Source organism: Lissotriton helveticus, chromosome 6, assembly GCF_964261635.1.
Source record: "Lissotriton helveticus chromosome 6, aLisHel1.1, whole genome shotgun sequence".
Taxonomy (NCBI): Eukaryota; Metazoa; Chordata; class Amphibia; order Caudata; family Salamandridae; genus Lissotriton; species Lissotriton helveticus.
The window spans coordinates 1258903379-1258924561 of record NC_136067.1 but is presented as its reverse complement, the minus strand read 5'-3'; the positions used below and the strand labels follow the sequence as shown (position 1 = coordinate 1258924561).

The 21183-nt window shown below is 46.3% G+C and overlaps 1 protein-coding gene across 1 annotated transcript in view; it reads right to left on the bottom strand.

Annotated features, from left to right (window-relative positions):
- Positions 1-21183, bottom strand: part of IGF2R (insulin like growth factor 2 receptor) — a 1933894-nt gene that overhangs the window by 1722430 nt on the left and 190281 nt on the right. Inside the window, exon 5 of the mRNA XM_078648980.1 lies at positions 19545-19677. Coding sequence (XP_078505106.1) covers positions 19545-19677 — 133 coding nt within the window. The remainder of the gene's footprint in view (positions 1-19544; positions 19678-21183) is intronic.

Sequence of the window (21183 nt, the reverse complement as noted above, 5' to 3'; positions counted from 1 at the left end):
AGAAGTTCTAGATTTAGATGAAGATGTTTCTTGTGAAGATGATCTTGTTAAAGTTTGTGAAATCACTTCTGGTGCTATTAGTGAGTCTGAATGGAGAGATGCAATTCAGAAAGATGAGGAAATTAAAAGTGTCATAGAGAGATTAAATAATAACAAACGTCTTGATAAACCTTGGGTTTTGGTTAGTGAAGAATTATCAGTTGTTGATGGTGTTCTTGCTCGTGGCATAAAACGTGTTCCTCCTTTGGGGATAAGAAGTAAACTTTTGAACCTAGCTCACTCTGGTCATCTTGGAATTGCAAAAACAAAAGAGTTTTTGAATTTACAATTTTGGTGGCCTGGGATGGATTTAGTTGAAAGGGTGGTGCGTGAATGTCTAGAATGTTGTGCGAGTGACAAGATTCTTAAAACAAAACAAATTCCAATGGCATGTAGAAAGTTACCCAAATACCCATGGGTTGAGATTGCCTTTGATATTCTTGGTCCATTGCATGGGGTGAGTGATACTCCCTACCTTATTGTGGTCCTAGATTGGTCTTCCAGATGGATCGAGGTAGGAGCAGTTCGAGATATCTCTACAGGAAGTGTTGTAAAGTTTTTAGAAGGAATTTCTAAAAGAGAAAGTTTCCCAAATAGTATACTTTCAGATAATGGACCACAATTTTGTTCTAATGAGTTCTTATCATGTGAAATTGTGGTATTGCTCAAAAGAGAAGTGCAATCTATCATCCTGAAACTAATGGTGCTGTGGAGAGAGTCAACAAAACTCTCAAAGAGAGTATACAACTGGCTAGGGAGAATGGATTGAATTGGAAAGATGTCATTCAAGATAGGATCACAGCTTATCGTATGTCACCCCATCTAACTACGGGGAGGTCTCCCTTTGAACTTTTTAAAGGTAGAGTTCCTAATTCTAAGTTATGTCCAGGATGGATGAAATTAAACAAAGGTCTCATTGACAATAATATTGGTGATTGGAGAACCAGAGAAGAGAAGAAACAGATTGATAGAAAAATGTATTTTGATACCAAGAAACGTTTTATTAATAAGTAAGTGAAAATTGGAGATCTGGTAAAAATTAGATCTCCAGTTGGTTGTCAATATTGGTCAAAATTTGCAAAGAGCAGATATGTGGTAAAGTTATTTAAGAATGCAGTCAAAACCGATGATGGTAGAATTTGGAACAAAAATAGAGTTGTTGTAGTAAGTTCAAAACTATCTTCTTTCAAGGATAGTGAGTTTGAGAAAGACTCATGTGGCCCTTCGACCAGTAATGTTCCTTCTTCTGCTGAGTCTTCACATTTGTTAACAAGTGTAAGAGAAAGGAGTCAGAGGGTACGTAGACTCCCGGTATACATGAAAGATTATGTATACATTTTGTGTTTTCTTTTTATTTTCCCTCTTTACTTGTTTTTATTGCTGTGAAAGAGGGAGATGTGTGACATTGCACAGTACATTTTCTCAATATAGAACTTCTTCTTATTACTGTTCTACTTAGAATGGTATTTTAAGAATGCTTACTTGGAAGTTCCATGACCGTCAGTTGTACTTGGGCAGTTGATGGATGAGGTGAATAAACCAGACGTGCCACATACTACTTGTTGTCTACTGAGTTTTCTTCAGTCAATAAGCTGCAACTTTTCAGGGGGTCCCATACTTCCGGTTTCCAGTGCGCCTCAAACATCTGGATAAAGGCGAATTGCGCTTCTTAACAGACCCAAAAGAAGTCTGGAATTGGACAGAAACATTCAGATACCCCCTTGCCAAGTGAACTCAGCAGAGTAACCCAACCACCAAGAATAGGCTGGAAATAGCGAAGCAGCTCTCAGAACGGCCCATCCCCGAGAACCTCATCTCTGAAGGCCCTGGCACGGGAACAGATAATAGAGGACCGCAGACAAGCCCTCAAAGCTGCAGCCAATCTGGGGGTAGAGGCTGACCCATCCGACTTGGACAGTGATCCTCACATCTCCTCAGATGGTGACACAGACTCCTCTCCTGCCTCCACACAGACAACACCTCTTCCCCCACCCCCAGTGTCGTTCCCCCCCTGCAGGTGACACCTCAAACTGCAGTGGCCCTAATATGACATCACTTACTTCAAAAACATTTCCCACTTCCTCGGTACAGCTTCGATATTCAGTAGTTGTTCAACTCTTGGCCCAACTCCCTCCGGACGACCAACGGCTTGGACATTGTGACCCATTGGATCCCTACATTCATACAACCGGGCCTTGACCACTTTCTTGATATATAGGGTGGACCTCGTCTGCACCCACTTGTTCCCCACTTGGCCACCCACACGTTTTCCAGGTTTCTTTATATCACCCAGTTTGGGCGTACTGCCTGTAGTGGGAGGCTCTGCGAGTTATTGTTCTAGTACCTATTCCCCCTTACCACCTCTTCCTTTACACGGCCCAAGGAGACAAACATGCGTGAACCAACACATCGAAGGCAGACGGGAGGACATAGCAATAGGGCAGTATTCACTAGCATCTCCCATCCCCAGAACATGCATTTTTTCCACATAATAACACCACAGAACACCACTAGCTTCCTCACATACAATGTTAGGGGCATGCATACAGCATGAAAGTGATACTCCATATATTCGTACCTCAAAAGCCAGCAGGCCCAAATAATGGGATGCCGTTAATGTAGTTACTTGTGGTATTTGCATTCAGGAGATAGTGGGCATCCGTAGAGCTCTTGACTGGGAAATCACAGAAGCAGAACGACGCCTGCCTCTACTTGAATGCCAGGCTGAATGAGGTGTGTCTCACAAGACCACACTGGAAGAATCAATGTCCCAACACGCGTCTCTCCTATAGCACTTATGGTGCTTTAACCTCACTCGGTACGTGGCAAAAACCCACAAAGAGGGCAACAAATCTGGACGCTTTCTCGCTTGGTTAATCTATCAAGAGCAAAGAGTGACTCCCATCCTCAAGCTCACCTCACCCAGGGGTGCAACTCTTCGCAGACAACAGGAATTTTTCAGATATTACTCTGGCATTTACAAAGTGTCTTGTCAAGTACCGGACGGTGACAAGGAGTCATTCCGAACCAACCTATCCCTGCCACGCATCACAGCATCCCTAAGAGAAAACTTATACTCCATGATCACACTGGCAGATGTAAAGCAAGCGATCCAAGACCTGCCCAGAAACAAGACCACTGGGCCTCAATGGCCTTTACTATAGAATACTACATTGCGCTTGACTAGCTGAAATGCACAACAAAGCCCTGAGATTAGGTGAGCTACGATCCTCCCTCTGGGAATCTTTATTAGTATTGATTCCCATATCAAACCAGGATCCTACCTGTTTGTCTTCATATTGCCCTATAGCCATCCTAGGGGCTAATTATAAAATACTGGGCAAAATCTCATCAGCTAGATATGTCCAAATCCTACTGGAGTTTATTCATCCATCCCAGAACTGGGTAGTCCCAGGCCACAGCACCTCACAATCTGTGGCTTTTTTTCCTGTACAGGATCAGGTACAGGGACAGTTCCCATTTGCGGTCTGCCTTGTTCTTGAAATAGAGAAGGAGTTAAAAACGCTGAAATGGGACTGCTTAGTTCATGTTCTTACACAATTGGGTATAGGTAAACTCCTTCTTACCTACACGCATCTCCTATACACCAAACCTCTCTCAAGGGTATGGTTAGGACATTCCATTCCATCTCAGCCACATTCTCTGTTGGGCATGGCACCCAGTAGGGGTGCCCTCTCTAGCCCTTGCTATTAGCAGTAGGCGATGGACCCGCTTGCCATCCGGCTCAGAATAGAGGGTCAGCACTGGGGAAATCCTCTTGCCAGCCGAACGCATGCAGTATTGCTTTAAGCCAACGATCTCCTGTTGTATCTCTGCAATGACAGTACAGACCTCACCCCCATCCAAAATGCACTCCAGACATTTGCCAGGCATGCAGGCCTGGTGGTTAACTGGGACATATACTTTGTTTACACACTTCAGGCTGACCTAACCCCACAGGAGATCCATCTGAAGGGAACTTCCCCTTACAAGCTAGCTTTCTGCAGTCCAGTACCTAGGTATTTGTTTGTTCCACTCTCCAAATGATCTACTTGACGGCAATCTGCGAACATCCCGTACTCACAGCATTGAAGTCCTTCATACTCTTCTGGAAGAAGTTACCACTTGCTCCAACTGGGAAGATAGTTTTATCAAAAATTGTGATATTACTTCATCTTCTGCATTACTCTACCTATCTTCCTCTAGTATCCCCCACAGTTTATTTGGTAACCTTGATTGACTACTAACAGAACGGATATGGAGTAGTGGCAGCAGTCAGATAGCCCTGAAAAAAATTGCAGGTGCCTACCGGAGAAGGATGTCTGGGCGTCCCATCATTTGAAGCCTCGCTCCTGATGGCACAACTGCAGTGGGTTACCAGGTGGCAGCCAAACAACAACCTGGAAGAAGCCTACCACCACACACATCACCTCAGAGCCGCCATAATTCATGGCTTACTATTTCCACAACAAATACAAGACAACACGCACTGTCTAAAGATTCAGATTGCCCACAAATGTATCACCTGAACAGGATTTATCACATGCCATGTTCCTCCTTATGCTCTGGGGTTCCGACTACAAGGCTTCTCATGCTATCCGGGCACATACTCTGCTTCGGACTTACATGGCTGACATGAAAGATCCATGGCCACAGCTTGAGACCTTTTCTCCAACGACCATCTGCTCTCTTTTGAGCAACTCCAGACAGAGCATGGCCTTCCACCATGACAAACCCTCACCTGCTGCAACTACACAACACTTGCTTCACCTTGTGGTCCACCAGAGACTAGGAACCGTCTACATAAGCTGTTTATCAAACACTTTTTTACCATGGTGGAGGGTGGCCATTTAATTGCATGGCTCTACAAGGCAACCCAGGGTCATACTGGAATCTCCTTGGAGCCCTTACGCACGAAGTGGGAAGAAGCTATAGGAAAGGCACTGAAGGATGCTGAATGGATGCAGGCCTTGGCTTTTCCCACGTGTCTCCAGACATGGCAGGATAAAAAAAATCCAGTTCCATATACTACATCATGCATACTTGACCACTGCACAACTCCAGTGCTATTTTCCAACAGCGGATCTACGATGGCCCGCTGCTACACAGGGGACGCAGATCTCCGCCACGTCATGGTCCTGCCCAGCTCTCCTCGCCAACTGGCAAGGAATTCACACTACGCTCTGTGAGTTCACTGAACTCACAGACATCTACACCTGGGAAGCCTGTGCCCTTGGTGTTCTTAAATAAAAGCTCTTCTACTGGCCAAATGGATACTTACATTACAAGGGCAAGCCACCCTGCTCAGCCGCTAGATGCATGGCAGGGTGTGGTACGTAAATGGGGGACAGCAGTGGGAACCACTCTCTGGTAAGTGGAAGTGGGTTACCTTCGCAAGAGCCACATATTCTAGGAATGGAACACCCTTTTGTCGCCATTCCTATAACTAAAGTCACCAGATTATCTACCTCCATGAGCTTGGCACCACAGAAAACACCCTACAAGCATCTTTCCTACGATTTTCTGACATATATCTCTTCCTCTCGGCCCCATACTTCCCTACCCCCACAACAATGCACATCACACAGTCCTACAACTAACAGGCCTTCCCACCCTGCCTACACCAGCACAGTTATTTTGTTTAATGCAAGACACCTCTCAGTGCCCTCCAATGCACCTTGCTCCCAGTCCACCTCTGTGCCCCCCTTCCAAGTCCTAGTTGTACAATTTCCCATTGTATTACCAATGTTGTTCTTTGTTATTGGTGGATTATACGATGACACTGATGTACGTTATGTATACGCTAGGATTTGGTGTTACACAATTTGCGCACTCTTTCTAGACTCCCTACATAGGGATTGCTTTACTATTGCTTGTTCCTGTAGAATTGTAAAAAAAACTAATTTTTAAAAAAAAAATGTTATCAAGCAAGACAGCAAAACACAGCAGAGGCCACACCCTTGCAACCAAACGGAACAATAAACTAATATAAACTCATGCATGTTATCCTCCCTCATCTTCACTCCAGTAAACACTTAGGGACAAGTGATGGGGAGCTTAGAACGCACAGCACCAAAACACTTCCTACAAAGAAGACACAGCAAGCCAGCATTTTTCTAAACAAGCACTCCCTACAGTATATGGTGCTAGTCGTTGCTAATTTGCTTAATCGGCACATCAAAAGGGTTTTAGGTTATATATTGCTATCCGCTACATCAACTACTACTAGGCAACTTCCACTACATCGTTATTAAATTGTCTTGAGGCTGAGGGCCTCTCTTTTGGGAATTATCCTTGCTCTTTTATTAAAAATGTAACACTTATTCTTAAACTACTTAACCCCTTCTGTGCTCATGACGAGCTCAGCTCGTCATGAGGCACGGTGCTCGTGTGCTCATGACGAGCTCAGCTCGTCCTGACCACACCTATTTACATTAGGGCCCAGCACAGCAGGATAATCTCCCTAGCAGCCAAAGTGTTAATATCCTTTCCTTGGACAATGTAACATTACACAATGTAGTGGAGGTGATGTAGTGGTATTATGATGAAGTGCAATACAACACAGTGGTAGAATGCCATCAGGGCTAAGCAGCGGTACATAAGTGCAACTATAATACAATGCTATGAGTGCCAAGAGCAGCTCTAACGCACTACAACATGAAGTGATGGTGATTCCTTGCTCTTAAGATTGCCTCTGCATTAGTCTCCAAGAAATATAGCGAAGGACAAGGTTGACTAGCCGGCGGTGACTGGCTGGCTACTGTTAGAACGGTGTATGCGGTGCATACTGGACACTAGAATATTGCCTGACAGGAACGACCCGGAGAAGAGCCGAGCACAGACAGAATTGTCAGGGGGAGAAAGGTTACAGCCCGAAGAGCACCAAGTACAAGTAATGGAGCCTGCACAGGACTCAGACTTTCAGTCAAAGGAGATGGAATAGCTGGGTGAAATTATTGTGGATACCAGTTAGTGGACCCCTTGGCAAAGTATACCAGCATTGGCCCTGCTGGGTGCGTGTGTCTACAGGCGCCTTGTCAATGCAGAGAGCAGTGATAGCCCGATCAGGAGAGGTCACAGGTTGTTATGTATACTGGAGAGGCTGTTAACAATAGTGGAGCAGAGACCCATTATGTGCCCAGCAGCAGGATGTCACAGGAGGACATCAGGCATAGCATGGTACCACAGACAAAGCCTAGGGTGTACGAAGCAGACCATGCTGCGGAATTAGTTTTTTTGCATACGTCACCCTAAGTGGGAAGGGTATGCCCAGGCCTGGGTCCCGTGCTCACTACACCACTGAATTCAAGTTTGCCTGGCTGATGAAGGGTGATGCCCAGCAACCGGTCCCAGGATGCTTGTTTCCGGTCCAGGGAGGACCTGGCTTGGCAGCTCGGGCTGGACTGTTCCCACAAGGAACAGGATCAAGACTGATTTGCATATAACTGGGTCCAAACTGGGGTGGTGTGGTGAGCAAAAGAATGATGGACTAAACCCAGATCCTTGTGAGTGGAGGTGAATGTTTGCATTGTCCAGCATTCCGTCCATCAATTGTTTCTTTTGCATAAGTGGAATTCCTAGAAGCAGAGAGACTGACAAGAAATGAGAGCAGTAAAGTAGTCTGTGGCACTGGCTCGGAGGTAAGAAGCGAGAGCTTACTTGGTCCAGATCAGTGCTGTGCTTGTAAGGCTACCTGTTAAATATGTAGAGGAGCAAAAAGTGTGATGGCAATGCCACATTTTCAAAGTACTGGTGCTCCAACTGCTGGGTCATGGTATACAGATAACTGTCTTAAGCTATTTCTTCTCCTTCCCCTCAGTATGAACTTCAAATGCATAGAGCAGGGAAGGACAGTGTGTGTTTACAATGTGTGGACGCTTACCCGTCTGGCCTACAAGTCTACTATAAAAAAATGTTTGAGATGGGCAAAGTGGAAATCACTGGTCAAGAATCTACTATAAAAGTTTTTGATGTCGGGCCCTAAGGACATGGTCATGTGGATCAGCTAGATGTCCTGTTGATTTGCCCTCCCGGTGTTTGACTTAAGGTTACCATGACACTGATAATCCGATTTTTATCTCTGTTCTCTTTTCTTTAGAGACCTCCCATAATCACCCGTCCCTGCACATGCCGAATGACAATCCTGGTGATCATTTCATAATGCAGATGTGCATGTCCTGTAGAGAATACTTATGACTTTGTTAGGGACTCTGATCATTTTACCATGCAGTTGCTACCCAGGCCCTATCACCTTACTCTCTGTGCAGAGGACTGGTAACAGTACAGATGATGAGCTACAGTTCAACCAAACAGACCATTTGCAATGGGAAGCAAAACTGCAAGATGCCTGGTGCAATCGGAAACTAAGAATCTGCTCCTCTGCACTTGGTCTTCTACTGTGGGGCCATAGTGACATGCTCATCTTGGCAGGGATGTAATTGCAGACTTACCGGTTCCTGCAGTTAAACCTGGTGCTGGCGGGGAGGAAGATACCCATCACTTGTATGGGGGTTCAGGCTCCCGCAGAGGTGTCGTGGCCTGAGATGTTGGAGTGGTCCGTGGCAGAGAAGACTACGATGCAGCGCACCCGCTCGGATACTAAATTGCAAGTCAAACTGGAAACTTAGAGAGCACTATGCACTACATTTCTGGATCCAAAGGGAGAGGACTCAGAGGATGACTGCACAGATAGCGAAGAGTAGTTATTGAGTGACAGAGAGTTGGTGGGAGGGGGTGTCAGGATAGGTCTTTTCAGCCGCAGTTTAGTTATTCTCGTTTTTTTCTCTCTTAACATAACGCAGGTCCCCCTTGTTGCGTTCTGTTACCGTAACCTGATGGCTCTGCTATTGTACTGTAATTCTTGATAACGGTGCTGCAATGTTCTATGTTTTTGTTTTTACATTGGAAAGATGACAAATAAAGTTTTTTTGCTTTAAAAAAAAAAAAAAAAAAAAAAAAAAAAAAAGGTTCTGTGGGGTCCTGTCCCTCTCCATGAGATGCCCTAACTTGGCTAACCGGCTCGCCTAGTAATCTTTGCAATATTGAGACTATGTAGCGGTGCTGACGCCACCCTTAATTTATCTCCGAGTAGGTTAAACAGCGCCAGTCAAATGAGGCGAAGCATGAAGATTATTTCCTCCCGGTAAGATCACCATACGTTGGTTTTTCTTGTGCTCACAACCCCCCTGTATGGATGTGTTAAAGGGCCCCGTGTATACTCTTCAGCTCTATAACATCATACATTAATTTCCCGCAAGTCACACTATTCTTTGTTTTGTGCATCCCGGCTTGTGAACGGTTCTAAAAGCAAATTATATATACCCTTAGGTAATCACCAGCAACTCTTACCTGCAACGAGCATCCCTTTTGCTGTAAACGGCCCCTCTGCTAAAAAATAAGTAAGTCGATAGCCCCAGCTTTTTTTCAACACCTTCCAGTATAGCGAGTCTAGCCACTTATTTTAACAATGTTCAAGGTCCAAACTAGTTTTTCTTTGTGTTCCAGCATTTAGGAACAGGACCCTCTGTGTTCCCTTGTTCCCCACAGCGCACTATAAGTTTTTTACCTACATAGTAATGAGAAGATATTGGTAAGCCCATGTGTTGACTTGTTGTGCTATTGCAATGCGGTGCTCCTGATGTGCCCAGTAGTGGTTTTTTAAGACTTGTTTAAAACTTTATGACAATTGAAACAATTGACAGTGCTGATGCATCCTTCTTTTTCTTTTTCTTTCTCTGCACTTTTCCAGAGTTCTACATTAGGCCCTGAGGAGAATCCGTATCAACTGTTTCAGGATTCGAAACGCGTAGGCCCCGCCACTATGATCTACTAGACTATCCAGGCATTCAAGTAGTCTAACCTGGTGGTCCAAAACCTGTACATTACCTTTTCCTTGGTTATTGTAAATAAATTTTACTAAAATGATTTGAAACTCAGGAATGTACATTGTATATATATAGAAAAAGTGTTTCACTGTATATAACGATTTGTAGATAGTGGCCCTCTCTCGCTAGTAGTTTTTGGATACTTTCTTTTGTGTGATTCGAATCTGGCTATATGAGATATGTCTGTGGAACTGAATGAATGAGTGGGTGTGTGTTGATTGCATTTATTTTCATATTTTTGTCTTGTTGAAAGAAGCGAAAATCGTGTTCACCATGTATTAAAAATGTGAAATTTGTTTAAAAAATACTTTAAATAAAAAACTATTAAGTAGTCATTTCCCTCTCATGGAGTTTTTCTCGTGATTAGGATGTATTTTTAGTAATTTCGAAATTAATTTTGTTCAGTACTGGCACTCCCTTGTTGTTATTTGAATTCCAGGCTCAGCCTTACTGACTAGAGCCAACCCCCAATAGTTTTTTCTAACTTGGCTACTGGCAGCTCCATAATGGACTGTGGCATTTTCAGGGGTCTTTGTGTAAGGTGTTCAGTAGGCCTTATAATTACACATTACGCTACTGTTTCAAACAACCGTTTGAAATCTGTACAACGAGCCCTGGTGATCTATTCTGCATTGAATAGGCTCTCATGACCGATGATGTCCTGCTACACAGGTCCTTTACTTTTTTTTTTGTTGCAAATACTCTCCAGCTGTCCAGATCCCTAGTGACCTGTGTTTTCTTCACAGGACCCCTGTGACATTCTCTTGTGCATTATCTCCTGCTGCAATTGCTTTGCTCCAGGATATTTATTGTTTCTGCACATGACTATAGTGAACTGATTTTTCCACATGAGGCCATGGTGACATGCTTCTCTCACATGATCTTTTGTTGCACACAGCCCTGGTGACCTTATCTTTTTTTCAACATCTCTTGTTGCACAGGGTCTTTGTGCCACCTTGCACACAATCTCTTGCTAAGCCAAAGTAACACGCTATTTTTACAATTGGCCTTAGAGATGTGCTCTCTGTGCACATGATCTCATCCTCCACATGACCTTTTTTGCCTGCCCTTCCTCCTCTCTTGCCAACAGTTGTATGATACAACCATGCATGTCTAAACCACGCAAGCCTAAACAACGCGGTCTGAACCACAACCGTGTCTTTCCCACGCATGCCTTTATGCTGAATTTTGTTGCATAGCAAACAAAAGGAGATGATGGACGAGTACTGAAACTTTTCAGATATTCACCCCAGCCACAGATTTGGGTTGAATCCACCATCAATCTTTAGCTAACTGAGCCACCTCAGTGCAGACCCAGCTATATGCAAATCAGTCTTGACCTTGTGCCTCATGGGAACAGTCCAGCCCACAGGGCCAAGCCAGTGGTTCCCTGAAACGGAAACAAGCATCCTGGAACCGGTTTCTGGGTAACACCCTTCATCAGCCAGGCTAGCTTGAATCCAGTGGCAAAGTGAGCAAGGGCAAAGGCAGGATTGCTAAAGGGATATGCATCGGACTGTGTACGTCCCAGCCCCACCCCCCACCCCCGTCCTGCAAAACCACTTTCAGTGGGGAGACATTCTCGTAGATGTTCTGTAACGTGGGACTGTATTGTATATACAGATGAAGGGGAGTTGATCTGGAGCAGTTAAGCGTTGGGAGGAACTAGAGGGAAAGCGATGGTTGAGCTTTTTAAAAAAAAAGTACACAATGAATAATGTTAATGTATCGATATTACATGCGTTTTAAAATATGAAGTCTGAAATGTTGTCGGACTTTGTAGTGAACCCCTGATGAAGGTTGATGAAAGCAACCGAAATGCATTGGTAATGTGATACTACTGAGGATGACCTATGTATGTTTCCTGCCGTAAAAATAAGGCTTGGGTGGGCATATTTACCCCATCAGAATTGAATACATAATGGTTTTTCATGTGACGGACAAAAAGGAATAAAAAAATCGAGAATTGGAATAATTGGATTAAAATTACAAAACTGGATGAATTTTAGTGTAAAAAAAGCCTTTCAGCAGTGCTTCCGGCATGGGAGCGATATTACGTTCCCCAACCTATTGTCATATTTTCCTACGTGGTTGGAGGGCGGACTGCAATCCCGAAATGCACGCATTCTATTGATAACAAAAATACCATTGAATACATGGATAAAATGGAGATCACTCCACTCTACAATTGTCAATTAAGTGTCAGACAGAGGCATTCCATCCAATTTGCCTTCGTAGACGAACAGTAATGGAAATTCTTCACAATCGAGTTGTTTATTTGCTGAAATGACAGCATCAGCTGGGTATCATCTGCAACTCTCTCGCCCTTGCCAGCATCCCAAGAATAAAAAAGGCTAGATCCGGCGGCCGCTTGTTTGCCTACAACACGCCTAAACTTTGGAACACCCTCCCAGTAGCCATGAGGAGAGAACACAACCTCCTTTCATTCCGAAAGCAATTAAAAACCTGGCTCTTCCCCTAAACACCCCTTCCTCCTTTCTGTCCCCCCCTCCCCCCAGGAAAATTAGGTCTCGTTAGCGCTGGGATGCCCAAGGGTAGCTATGCGCTCTAAAAATCCAAATCCAAATCCATAAGATACTAGGATGAAACCCCACTGTTTGACAGCCTTCCCTGGCAGAGCCATACAACGCTGAAAGCAGCAGGGTTCAATGCGGAGCCTTTCGGGACACTACATCTCAGTTGTTTAAAACTTGAGAGGATAGGCGGAAGATAAACTGCTTACACACTCTCTAATTAGAAAAAATAAAGACTTGAATAAGATACTATAGAGTCCTTACCTTAGAATTATCCCCAGGCGTCAGACTGGATCCAGAGAATTTTTTTCACAGCATTACCCCTGCGTGTCGGTAGGTGGCGTCAGTCGACTCTGCGTTAGTCATCGGCATCGCCGTGGTGACGTTGTGGTATCTACTTAGACGCCGCCCCTACGCGCGGACGTCAGTTCTTTTACACAACATTCCAGGCCAGAAGCGCAGAGCCATGCAAGACACTGATCACTGGTGCACAAAACTAGGGCCCTGAAAGGGAGACCCTCACTCTAGAAGTTAGTTTGCAGAACAGGGAGGATGGGTGTGACGTTAAGGAATCTATAATTAATATAGGTCTTTTAGAGATATAACTTTACCGAAGGTAAGCAACTTGTTCATCTGAAAGAGACTATTAGTTATAGATTCCTTACCTACATATCCCAACAATACCAACCCTGGAGGCAGGTCTGCGAACTAAGTTCACACCAGAAAGTCCTGGAGAACCTAATAGCCAAAGAAGATGTCTCTCCGGACGGGACTATCCAGGCAATAACGTTTAGTGAATGTGTGCAGAGATGCCCACGTAGCTGCCTGGCAGATGTCATTGAGGGGGATTCCACGTCCCAAAGGAGTAGTGGCTGCCGTCTCTCTGGTTGAGTGGGTGCGCAGTACTCCGGAGGTTCCTTTTCCATAAGGAATAACAGACTTTAATGCAAACAATGACCCATCTATAGATGGCCTGTTTTTCCATGGCCCGACCTTTCTTGGCACCCACAAAGCCAACAAAGAGTTGATTGTCCACCCGGAATTGTTTTGTGAGAGCCAAATAGAATGATAATGCACGTTTTGGATCCAGGCGGTTGAGTCTCTCCTTCTCCTTGAAAGGATGCAGGGGTGTCAAGGAAATGGGCAAAGTGATGGTCTGTCCTATAAGAAAGAGGTAACCACTTTGGGTAGAAAAGAAGGCCTAGTTCGGAGGACTTCCTTGTCTGGATGGACAGCAAGGAAAGGAGGCTTGGAAGAGAGAGTCTAAAGCTCACTCACCCTGCGAGTAGAAGTGATGCCAACCAGAAAGGCAGTTTTAAGAGTCAGAAGTCTGAGAGGAAAATTATGTAGCTGCTCGAAAGGAGCACACATAAGGAAAGTCACGACAAGGTTCAAGTCCCGCTAGGGCATTACGAATTTAAAATAGGGGACTTTGAAAGAGAAGGCTGATCAGAAATGCGAAGAAAGGCCGAATGACCAAAAGATCGCCTTTAAGGGTGCCCAGAGCAGAGTCCTGCTGGGCCAAAGAGGAGAACCTCAGAAAGGGGATCCACAGCCTTTACTGCGCACCATGCCACAAATTTGTTCCATCTGCAGGCGTATACTGTTTTAGGAGAGGGACGCCTGGCTGCCAAGATAACATTACAGATGTCGGGAGGAAGATCAAAGGCTGTCAACTGGCAACACTTGATCTCCACGCAAGGAGGTGGAGGCTGGACAGATTCGGGTGGAGGACAATCCCCTGCTGCTGCGACAGAAGATCGTCCCAATGGGGCAGTCTGATTGGAGGATTGATGGCTATGTTCAAGAGCTCGGGATACCAGACTCTTCGTGCCCAGTCTGGGTAAACAAGAATGGCTTGGGCCCGGTCGCACCTCATATTCTTCAGCACTCTGGGTAGAAGTGGTATAGGATGTAAGGTGCATAGAAGACAGCCACTCCACTCACGATGAAAAGCGTCGCCGAGCGAGTGACGCCTTGGAAACTCCAACGCGCAGAACTGCTAACATTGCGTGTTCTCTTTGGTTGCCAATAGATCTAACCAAGGCTCTCCCCACCGCTGAAAGAGACCTTGTATCACCTCCGAGTGAAGACGCCATTCGTGATCCATCATGAACCGGTGGCTGAGTTTGTCCGCCCTGGCATTCAGGGAACCTACTAGGTGTTGAACCACCAGGGACATTCTCTGATGTTCCAGTCAATTCCAAAGGGGAAGGGCCGCTTGACATAGGGTCCACAAACCCACCCCGCCCTGTTTGTTGCAGTACCACAGGGCGGAGGTGTTGTACGTGAACACCTGCACTATTTTGACATAAGGAAGGAATGCCTTCAGTGCTAGACGGATTGCCCGGAGCTCCAGAAGGTTGCTGTGGAGCCAGGACTCCGCCGGAGACCGGAGGCCGCTAATCTCCGCCACTCCCATGTGGCCACACCAGCCCAGGAATGACGCATCTGTCACCACTGTGAACTCTGGTTGGGGAAGGGAGAGAGATCTACCGTTTACCAAATCCTGGTTCGTGAATCACAACTGCAACGGACAGGAAATCCCCTCCGAGATCTGGACAAGATCGGAAAGATTACCCTGATGTTGCGCCCACTGGAAATTTGGGACCCACTGCAAAGCCCACATATGCCACCTGGCAAGATCCACCAGCAGGATACAGGAGGCCATGAGGCCCAGCAGCCTCAGGGTCATGCTCACTGAAATCCGGGATAAAGGCCGGAACACTGGCATCATAACCCGAATATCCTGGACTCGCTTCTTTGGAGGATAAGCCTGAAACTGCGCAGTGTCCAGAACTGCTCCGATGAAAAGGAACACCTGAGAGGGGTTAAGGTGCGACTTAGGCAAGTTGACTGTGAACCCCAGCGAATGCAGGAGGTCCGCCATTATCTGGAGGTGTGAAACAACAGCCTGGGGCAAACTCACCTTCAAGAACCAGTCGTCGAGATAGGGAGAAGACTGGAACCCCTGATTTGTGCAGATGAACTGCGACCCCTGCCATCGTTTTCGTGAACACCCGAGGGGCACTGGTAAGGCAAAGGGGAGCACAGTAAACTGGAAATGCTCTTGGTCAACCATAAACCGTAGGTAACGCCGATGGGTAGGCAAGACGGGGATGTGGAAATACGCGTCCTGCAAGTCCAACGCCACCATCCGGTCTCCAGGGTTGAGGGCAGGCAAGACCTAAGCTAGGATGAGCATTTTGAACTCCTCCTTCCTGAGGAAGCGGTTAACATCCCAGAGTTCTAAGATAGGACGCAGGCCTTTGTCCTTCTTGGGTACCAGAAAGTAGTGGGCATAGCAACCACAACCTCCTTCTGGGACAGGGACGAGCTCAAAAACTCCCTAGGACAAGAGACATAACTTTGACGGGGAAGGGCCAAGTGATACTCCGACATGCAATGAAGTGTTGGTGCCATGGAGGGAGGGGTAGTCTCGAAAGAGAAGCAGTAGCCCCCTTGGACTATCTGCAAAACCAATCTGTCCGATGTGATGTTGTGCCAGTGGGGGAGGTGATGGTGATCCTGCCACCTACAGGCAACTGGTGGCCCTGAAAAGTTTGACTAGTAAGGTTTTGAGTCTACTGTAGAAGGGGTACTGGTGGACTGGCCAGCCTGCTGGCCCCCAGACCCACGGCGCTGGGTCCCACATCCCCGGCCGTGCAAAGACTGGGTAGCTTGCAGCAGCCTGTGGACTTGGGTGGAACATGGTGGGGCACCGCTTCAGTAGCCACGAAAGGGGTGAAAGGCAGACTGAACAGAGCGAGAGGTGGTAGCGCGGCCCAAGGATCTGGCCGTAGCTCTAGAGTCCTTGAAGCGCTCGAGCCCGTTGTCTGCCTTGTTGCCAAACAGGCGACGGCCATCCAAGGGCATGTCCAAAAGAGTCGATTGGACATCCCCGGAGAAGCCAGTGGACCTCAGCCAGGAGTAGCATCTCAAGGCTACTGACGTAGAAATTGTTCTACTCAGAGTCAGCGGTATACAGACCACAGCGGATGGCGAACTTTGCTGCATCTCTACCCTCTGTAACCGCATGGGAGAGTACAGTGTGGTCACTGTGAAAGCACTTGCGCAACCATGTAACACACAGAGTGGGTGTATCGGCCCAAGAGACATGCAGTGTTCACCGACCACAGTCCTAAGTGGCGGAAGAAAACATCTTCATCCCTAGATGGTCCAGCTTCTTGGATTCCCTATCTCGGGGAGAAGTAGGGAACACACCTTTTGAAGTGGAGGCCTGGACCACCAAGCACTTGGGGGTAGGTGTTGGGAGAGGAAAAGTGGGTTACCCAGAGCCGGGCGGTGGCGTCGGGCAATCATCCTATCCACAGGAGCCCCCATGCTGGGCTTGGACCAAGTGCCTTGAAGGATGTCTGTGAGGGCTCATTAAACGGAAGCAGGGGCTCCGAAGAGGCTGCTGACGGCTGCAGCACTTCAGTCAGGAGGTTAGTCCTGTTTGCCACCATAGGAAGCTCAAAGCTCAAGGCCTAATCCACCCTACTCAACACCACAGCATAGGAAGCACCCTCTTCTGTGGCCACGGTAGTGGGAGAAAGCATACCAGGGTCTGGGGAAGTGTTCACACCACTGGTGTCACCCAACTCCTCTCTCCAGTCTGGCTAGGCTAGCTGGTCTGCCAGAGGGTCAACAGACCCCTCCCAGTCCTCCCTATCCTCCCCCGGGTGACACTAAAGGCAAAAGGGAATGCCAGAGTAGAACAGTGGTACAAAAGTACCCCCTGGCTCCAGTACTGGCGTTGATCGGCGCTTGTCCGGCTCCGTGTCCATGTCGAGGGGGAGGCCAGGGTCAACGCCGGCCAGGGACACAGCCAGCGTCGGAGGTAGCGGAGGTGTCAGAGGAATCAGCACCAGGGGGGGGTGTTGTGAGGTCAACCAGCGCCAACCCGAATCCAGGCCTAGATCCGGTGGGGACCCTGCGACGCAGAGGCCAGAGCCACCGGCATCGAAGGCCTCAAGCCCCCAGCCGAGTCAGTGAACCCGAAAGGCGCGCCGGCGGAGTCGGGCTGCCCAAAGATGGAGTGGAGGGTTTCGTAAAAGGCACAAAGCTGGGCAGGGGACGATCCGGCTCCCAGGAAGGCAGGTAAGCTCGCTGCCGTCCCAGCAGGCTCCACGGGCTGGCGCGGGAAAAAAAAGAGCAGACGTCAGTTCGCAGGGGCGTCGTCAAAGTAGATACAGCGACATCACCACGATGCTGATGACGAACGCGGAGTCGACCAAGGCCACCCACTGACACACAGGGGTACTGCGGAGAAAAAAATTCTCTGTATCCACTCAGTATCCAGTCTGACGCCTGTGGGTAATTCTAAGGTAAGTAATCTATAACTGATAGTCTCTTTCAGATCCAGCAATTTGCTGTGCCAACAATCCCAGCCACCTCCAGGAACTTTAATAGGATCTCATGAGAGACCGTATCAAAAGCAACAGAAAGTTCCAAGGAAAGACCACTGCTCTTTTCCTGGTATCTAAGTTGGTTTTAACAAAGTCAGCAACCTCTAGAAGAGAAACCTGCATGCTGAAGCCCTGTCAGAAACCAGATTGAGTACAATGCTGTGTTCCTCCCCTCTCTATACATTGGGATAGCTGTTTATTAATAAGCTGCTCTAGCATTTTCTCCAATGCTGGGAGGAGTGAAATGGGTCTGTAATTACTCAAACACCGAGAGTCTGCATTGGGCTTTTAGTGCATTAGTAAGCCCACTGATGCATGTATTGTGTCAGACCACTCATATTAGCCTTTCCGGTGGATAATATGGATGGTGCCGCTAATGCTATTATGAGGCTTATTTACGTATGTAAAATGTGGGAGGACAACTAATGTCCGTAGAGATATTAATGCTCATTCTACACCTATCAATGTATGCATTGTTTAGATCCACTGATGCCAGTTATTATTCTCATTGATGCCTGCTTTTGTGGAGCCACCGACTCCAGTTATTAGGCACACTAATGCATATAATCTGTGCAGATCACTAGGCCTTTTACTAAACTCATTCATAAATGCATTGTGTAGGAGTTAGGACACCTTGGAGACTCGCTAATGCATACCTTATGTGAGTCAACCAATGCTCTTATTTCTTAGCCTCATTGATGCATCCACTTTCACATTCGCAGCACGTGTGACTGGGGCGCTTACAACTAATATGCATCTAAATGTTGCCAGACATGCTGGGCTTTGACAAAGCTTCCTGTAAATGTAGACCTTTTGCTGAATAGCTTACACATGGCATAATACACTGCAGCTGGATGATACGAGAACGAGATACTATTTGGAATCATTTTGAAGGGCCAGGAGGTTTGGTGATGGAGTCAGGTTGCATACCAGATCAGTGACTTTGAACGGCTGAAAAGGCTCTCATAAAATCACATTTCAGGAACATCTATGAAGTGCAAGCAGGCTAGGGATACAGCTAGTTAATGTCAGTTTAACTTCTGAGTTAGCAGCTGTTAGGGCTGGCTAACAGCTGTTAAAATGCCCAATGCCCCTGAAAAAATGCCAGTACCTTAGAAAAGCTGGTCAATGTGAGGCAAGAGTCATTTAATCACCTATGTGAGTAAGGCCAATAGTGTGCTAGCTGGTGCCTGCGCTGGTGAACCATGAGCAAAGTCCATCCTGTATCATAGTGGCACCTCTAGGAGGCATATTGGGCTGGGACAGATTCATTCAGTTAAACAAAGCTGGTGTGGTTAGCATTTAATTAAAAGCAAGTTTGGCCATTGCCTCTGTAAGCGGAAAAATGTGCGGGAAACAGTAAATTTCAGTGTAAGCTGATGCATATAACCGTTTGGTCAGGCTGGGCCAAACCCATCAGCATGTCAGGTTGATGCCTCTAAAAAACGGTCTAGGCGCTGGCACAATAAATCTACCTTGCTGACCAATGCTTTTCTAAGGCTAGTGAGTGAGGCTAGGGTAGAGTCAGTCACATATCAATCCTATCCTCATTAACAATTACGGTGGCAGGATTTGGACCCATATCAAGGCCATTGCCATTAGTATCCTCATAAAGGAAAACTTGACCAGACCAAACACACAGGCAATTAGGGAAGATAGACAAAGAAATGGCCAACCTATGTCTCTACAAACGTTGATATACAAATCAGCATCTTCATCAGAGTCTTCAACCAGGTAGCCACCAGACGTCTTGATTGTTGGATTTAAATCATGCTTTTCACCATCTGTATCAAACGCATAGCATGGAATCTAAAATGAAATGCAACAATGATTCAGATCAGTGCCATCGCTTAGACACCCTCACATTTCCATCCTCCCCAATTAAACAAACAAGCCACCACGATTCTAAGCCATGAAAACTCACCAATTTCAATCAATCAATCTCTCAATTTGGACTGTTGGTCCATAAACTCATAATACTACCATGACAACTTAGAATCGCTGTTAGAATCGTAAAATTACACTTGCCAATATAGAAAAAAGCCACAACATAATGTAGTTAAGTTCATGTGAGGAAAATGATCTATTAAATGGTATGGTTGCCCAACCTCATCATGTAATAAAGTCACGATTCAGTATCGGCTCCAGTCGGGTTCGTTTGTAAAACCTTAGCTCAGTTCTCGGTAGCTGCGGCTCAGAGCAGGCAGGCTTTATCAAAGGAACAAGTGCAAAGCATTAAGTGCCAAAACAATTGAAAACTAAGAAACAGCACAATAAAAATCTGACACCAATTTATAAAAATAGGTTGTCATTTTATTTTTAAATAGACACCTTATCGACAAAAATCCATTAGAGGTTTCCAACTATATGAATTTTTATAGAAATTATAAATCACTGCTTTTCACTAAATGCAATATATTTTGTACTCTACCATGACTCACAGTTTAGGGTTGGCTAGAACAAGTAACTTTAAGGGCACTCTTGTGCGGTCCAACTCAGAGAGGGGGCCAGTTACAGAGTCCAGTGAGGTCCAGTTGAACAGTTACCTTGTTATTTAAGCAGTCTCCAGTTCAGTTTCAAGTGTTAGGGGTGACCCACCATAGAAGTCAATGGAGTGGTCCTGATGCAAAAAATACAGGAAGATGAAGATGCTCAAGGATACTTAGGAGGCGTAGTTTGTGTCAGGGTCTTCATGTGGCCACCCCTTTGTCTACGAATACAGTGGGGAGACTTTGGTCTAAGATGGCGATTTCCCACAACGTCCAGGTGGAGTCCAGCACAAACAGAGTTGCCACTGGTCTACCAGTCTCAGGATACAGTAAAATCAGTTGTTCCCTCTTTCACTTCCAGTAACTTCCATGCTGGGTGACCAAACTGCACTTCAATGACTCTCCCATGTCCAGCAGACTCAGGCGCAACTTGTAAGGGTCAAGACTCGGTCTACCAAGCTGCATCTCTACGTCCAGGGGCAGTCATTGTCTTGGTACCGGGTTCTCAAGGGAGCAGGCTTCTCATGTTTTATGGCACTGTGGCTGTAGCAGGAACTCAACCAACTTACTCTTGTTATGTTAGTTGGATTTATAGAGCGTGTTACTGCCCTGGGGCGTCTAAGCACTGTACTGTATCGGCTGCAAGTGTCAAAACAGGGACTGTCATAAGAGTTGCCAGGACCTGAATAACCAGGTCTTTACAGCCCTCCAAAAAGCAAAGAGACGGGATGCTTTTATTATACAGAGAGGAAGTGTATTACATACTTTGGACGCTTCCAACCAGATACTCTTGCTGCCCCATCGGACTTGCTTGGATTTAGGCTGT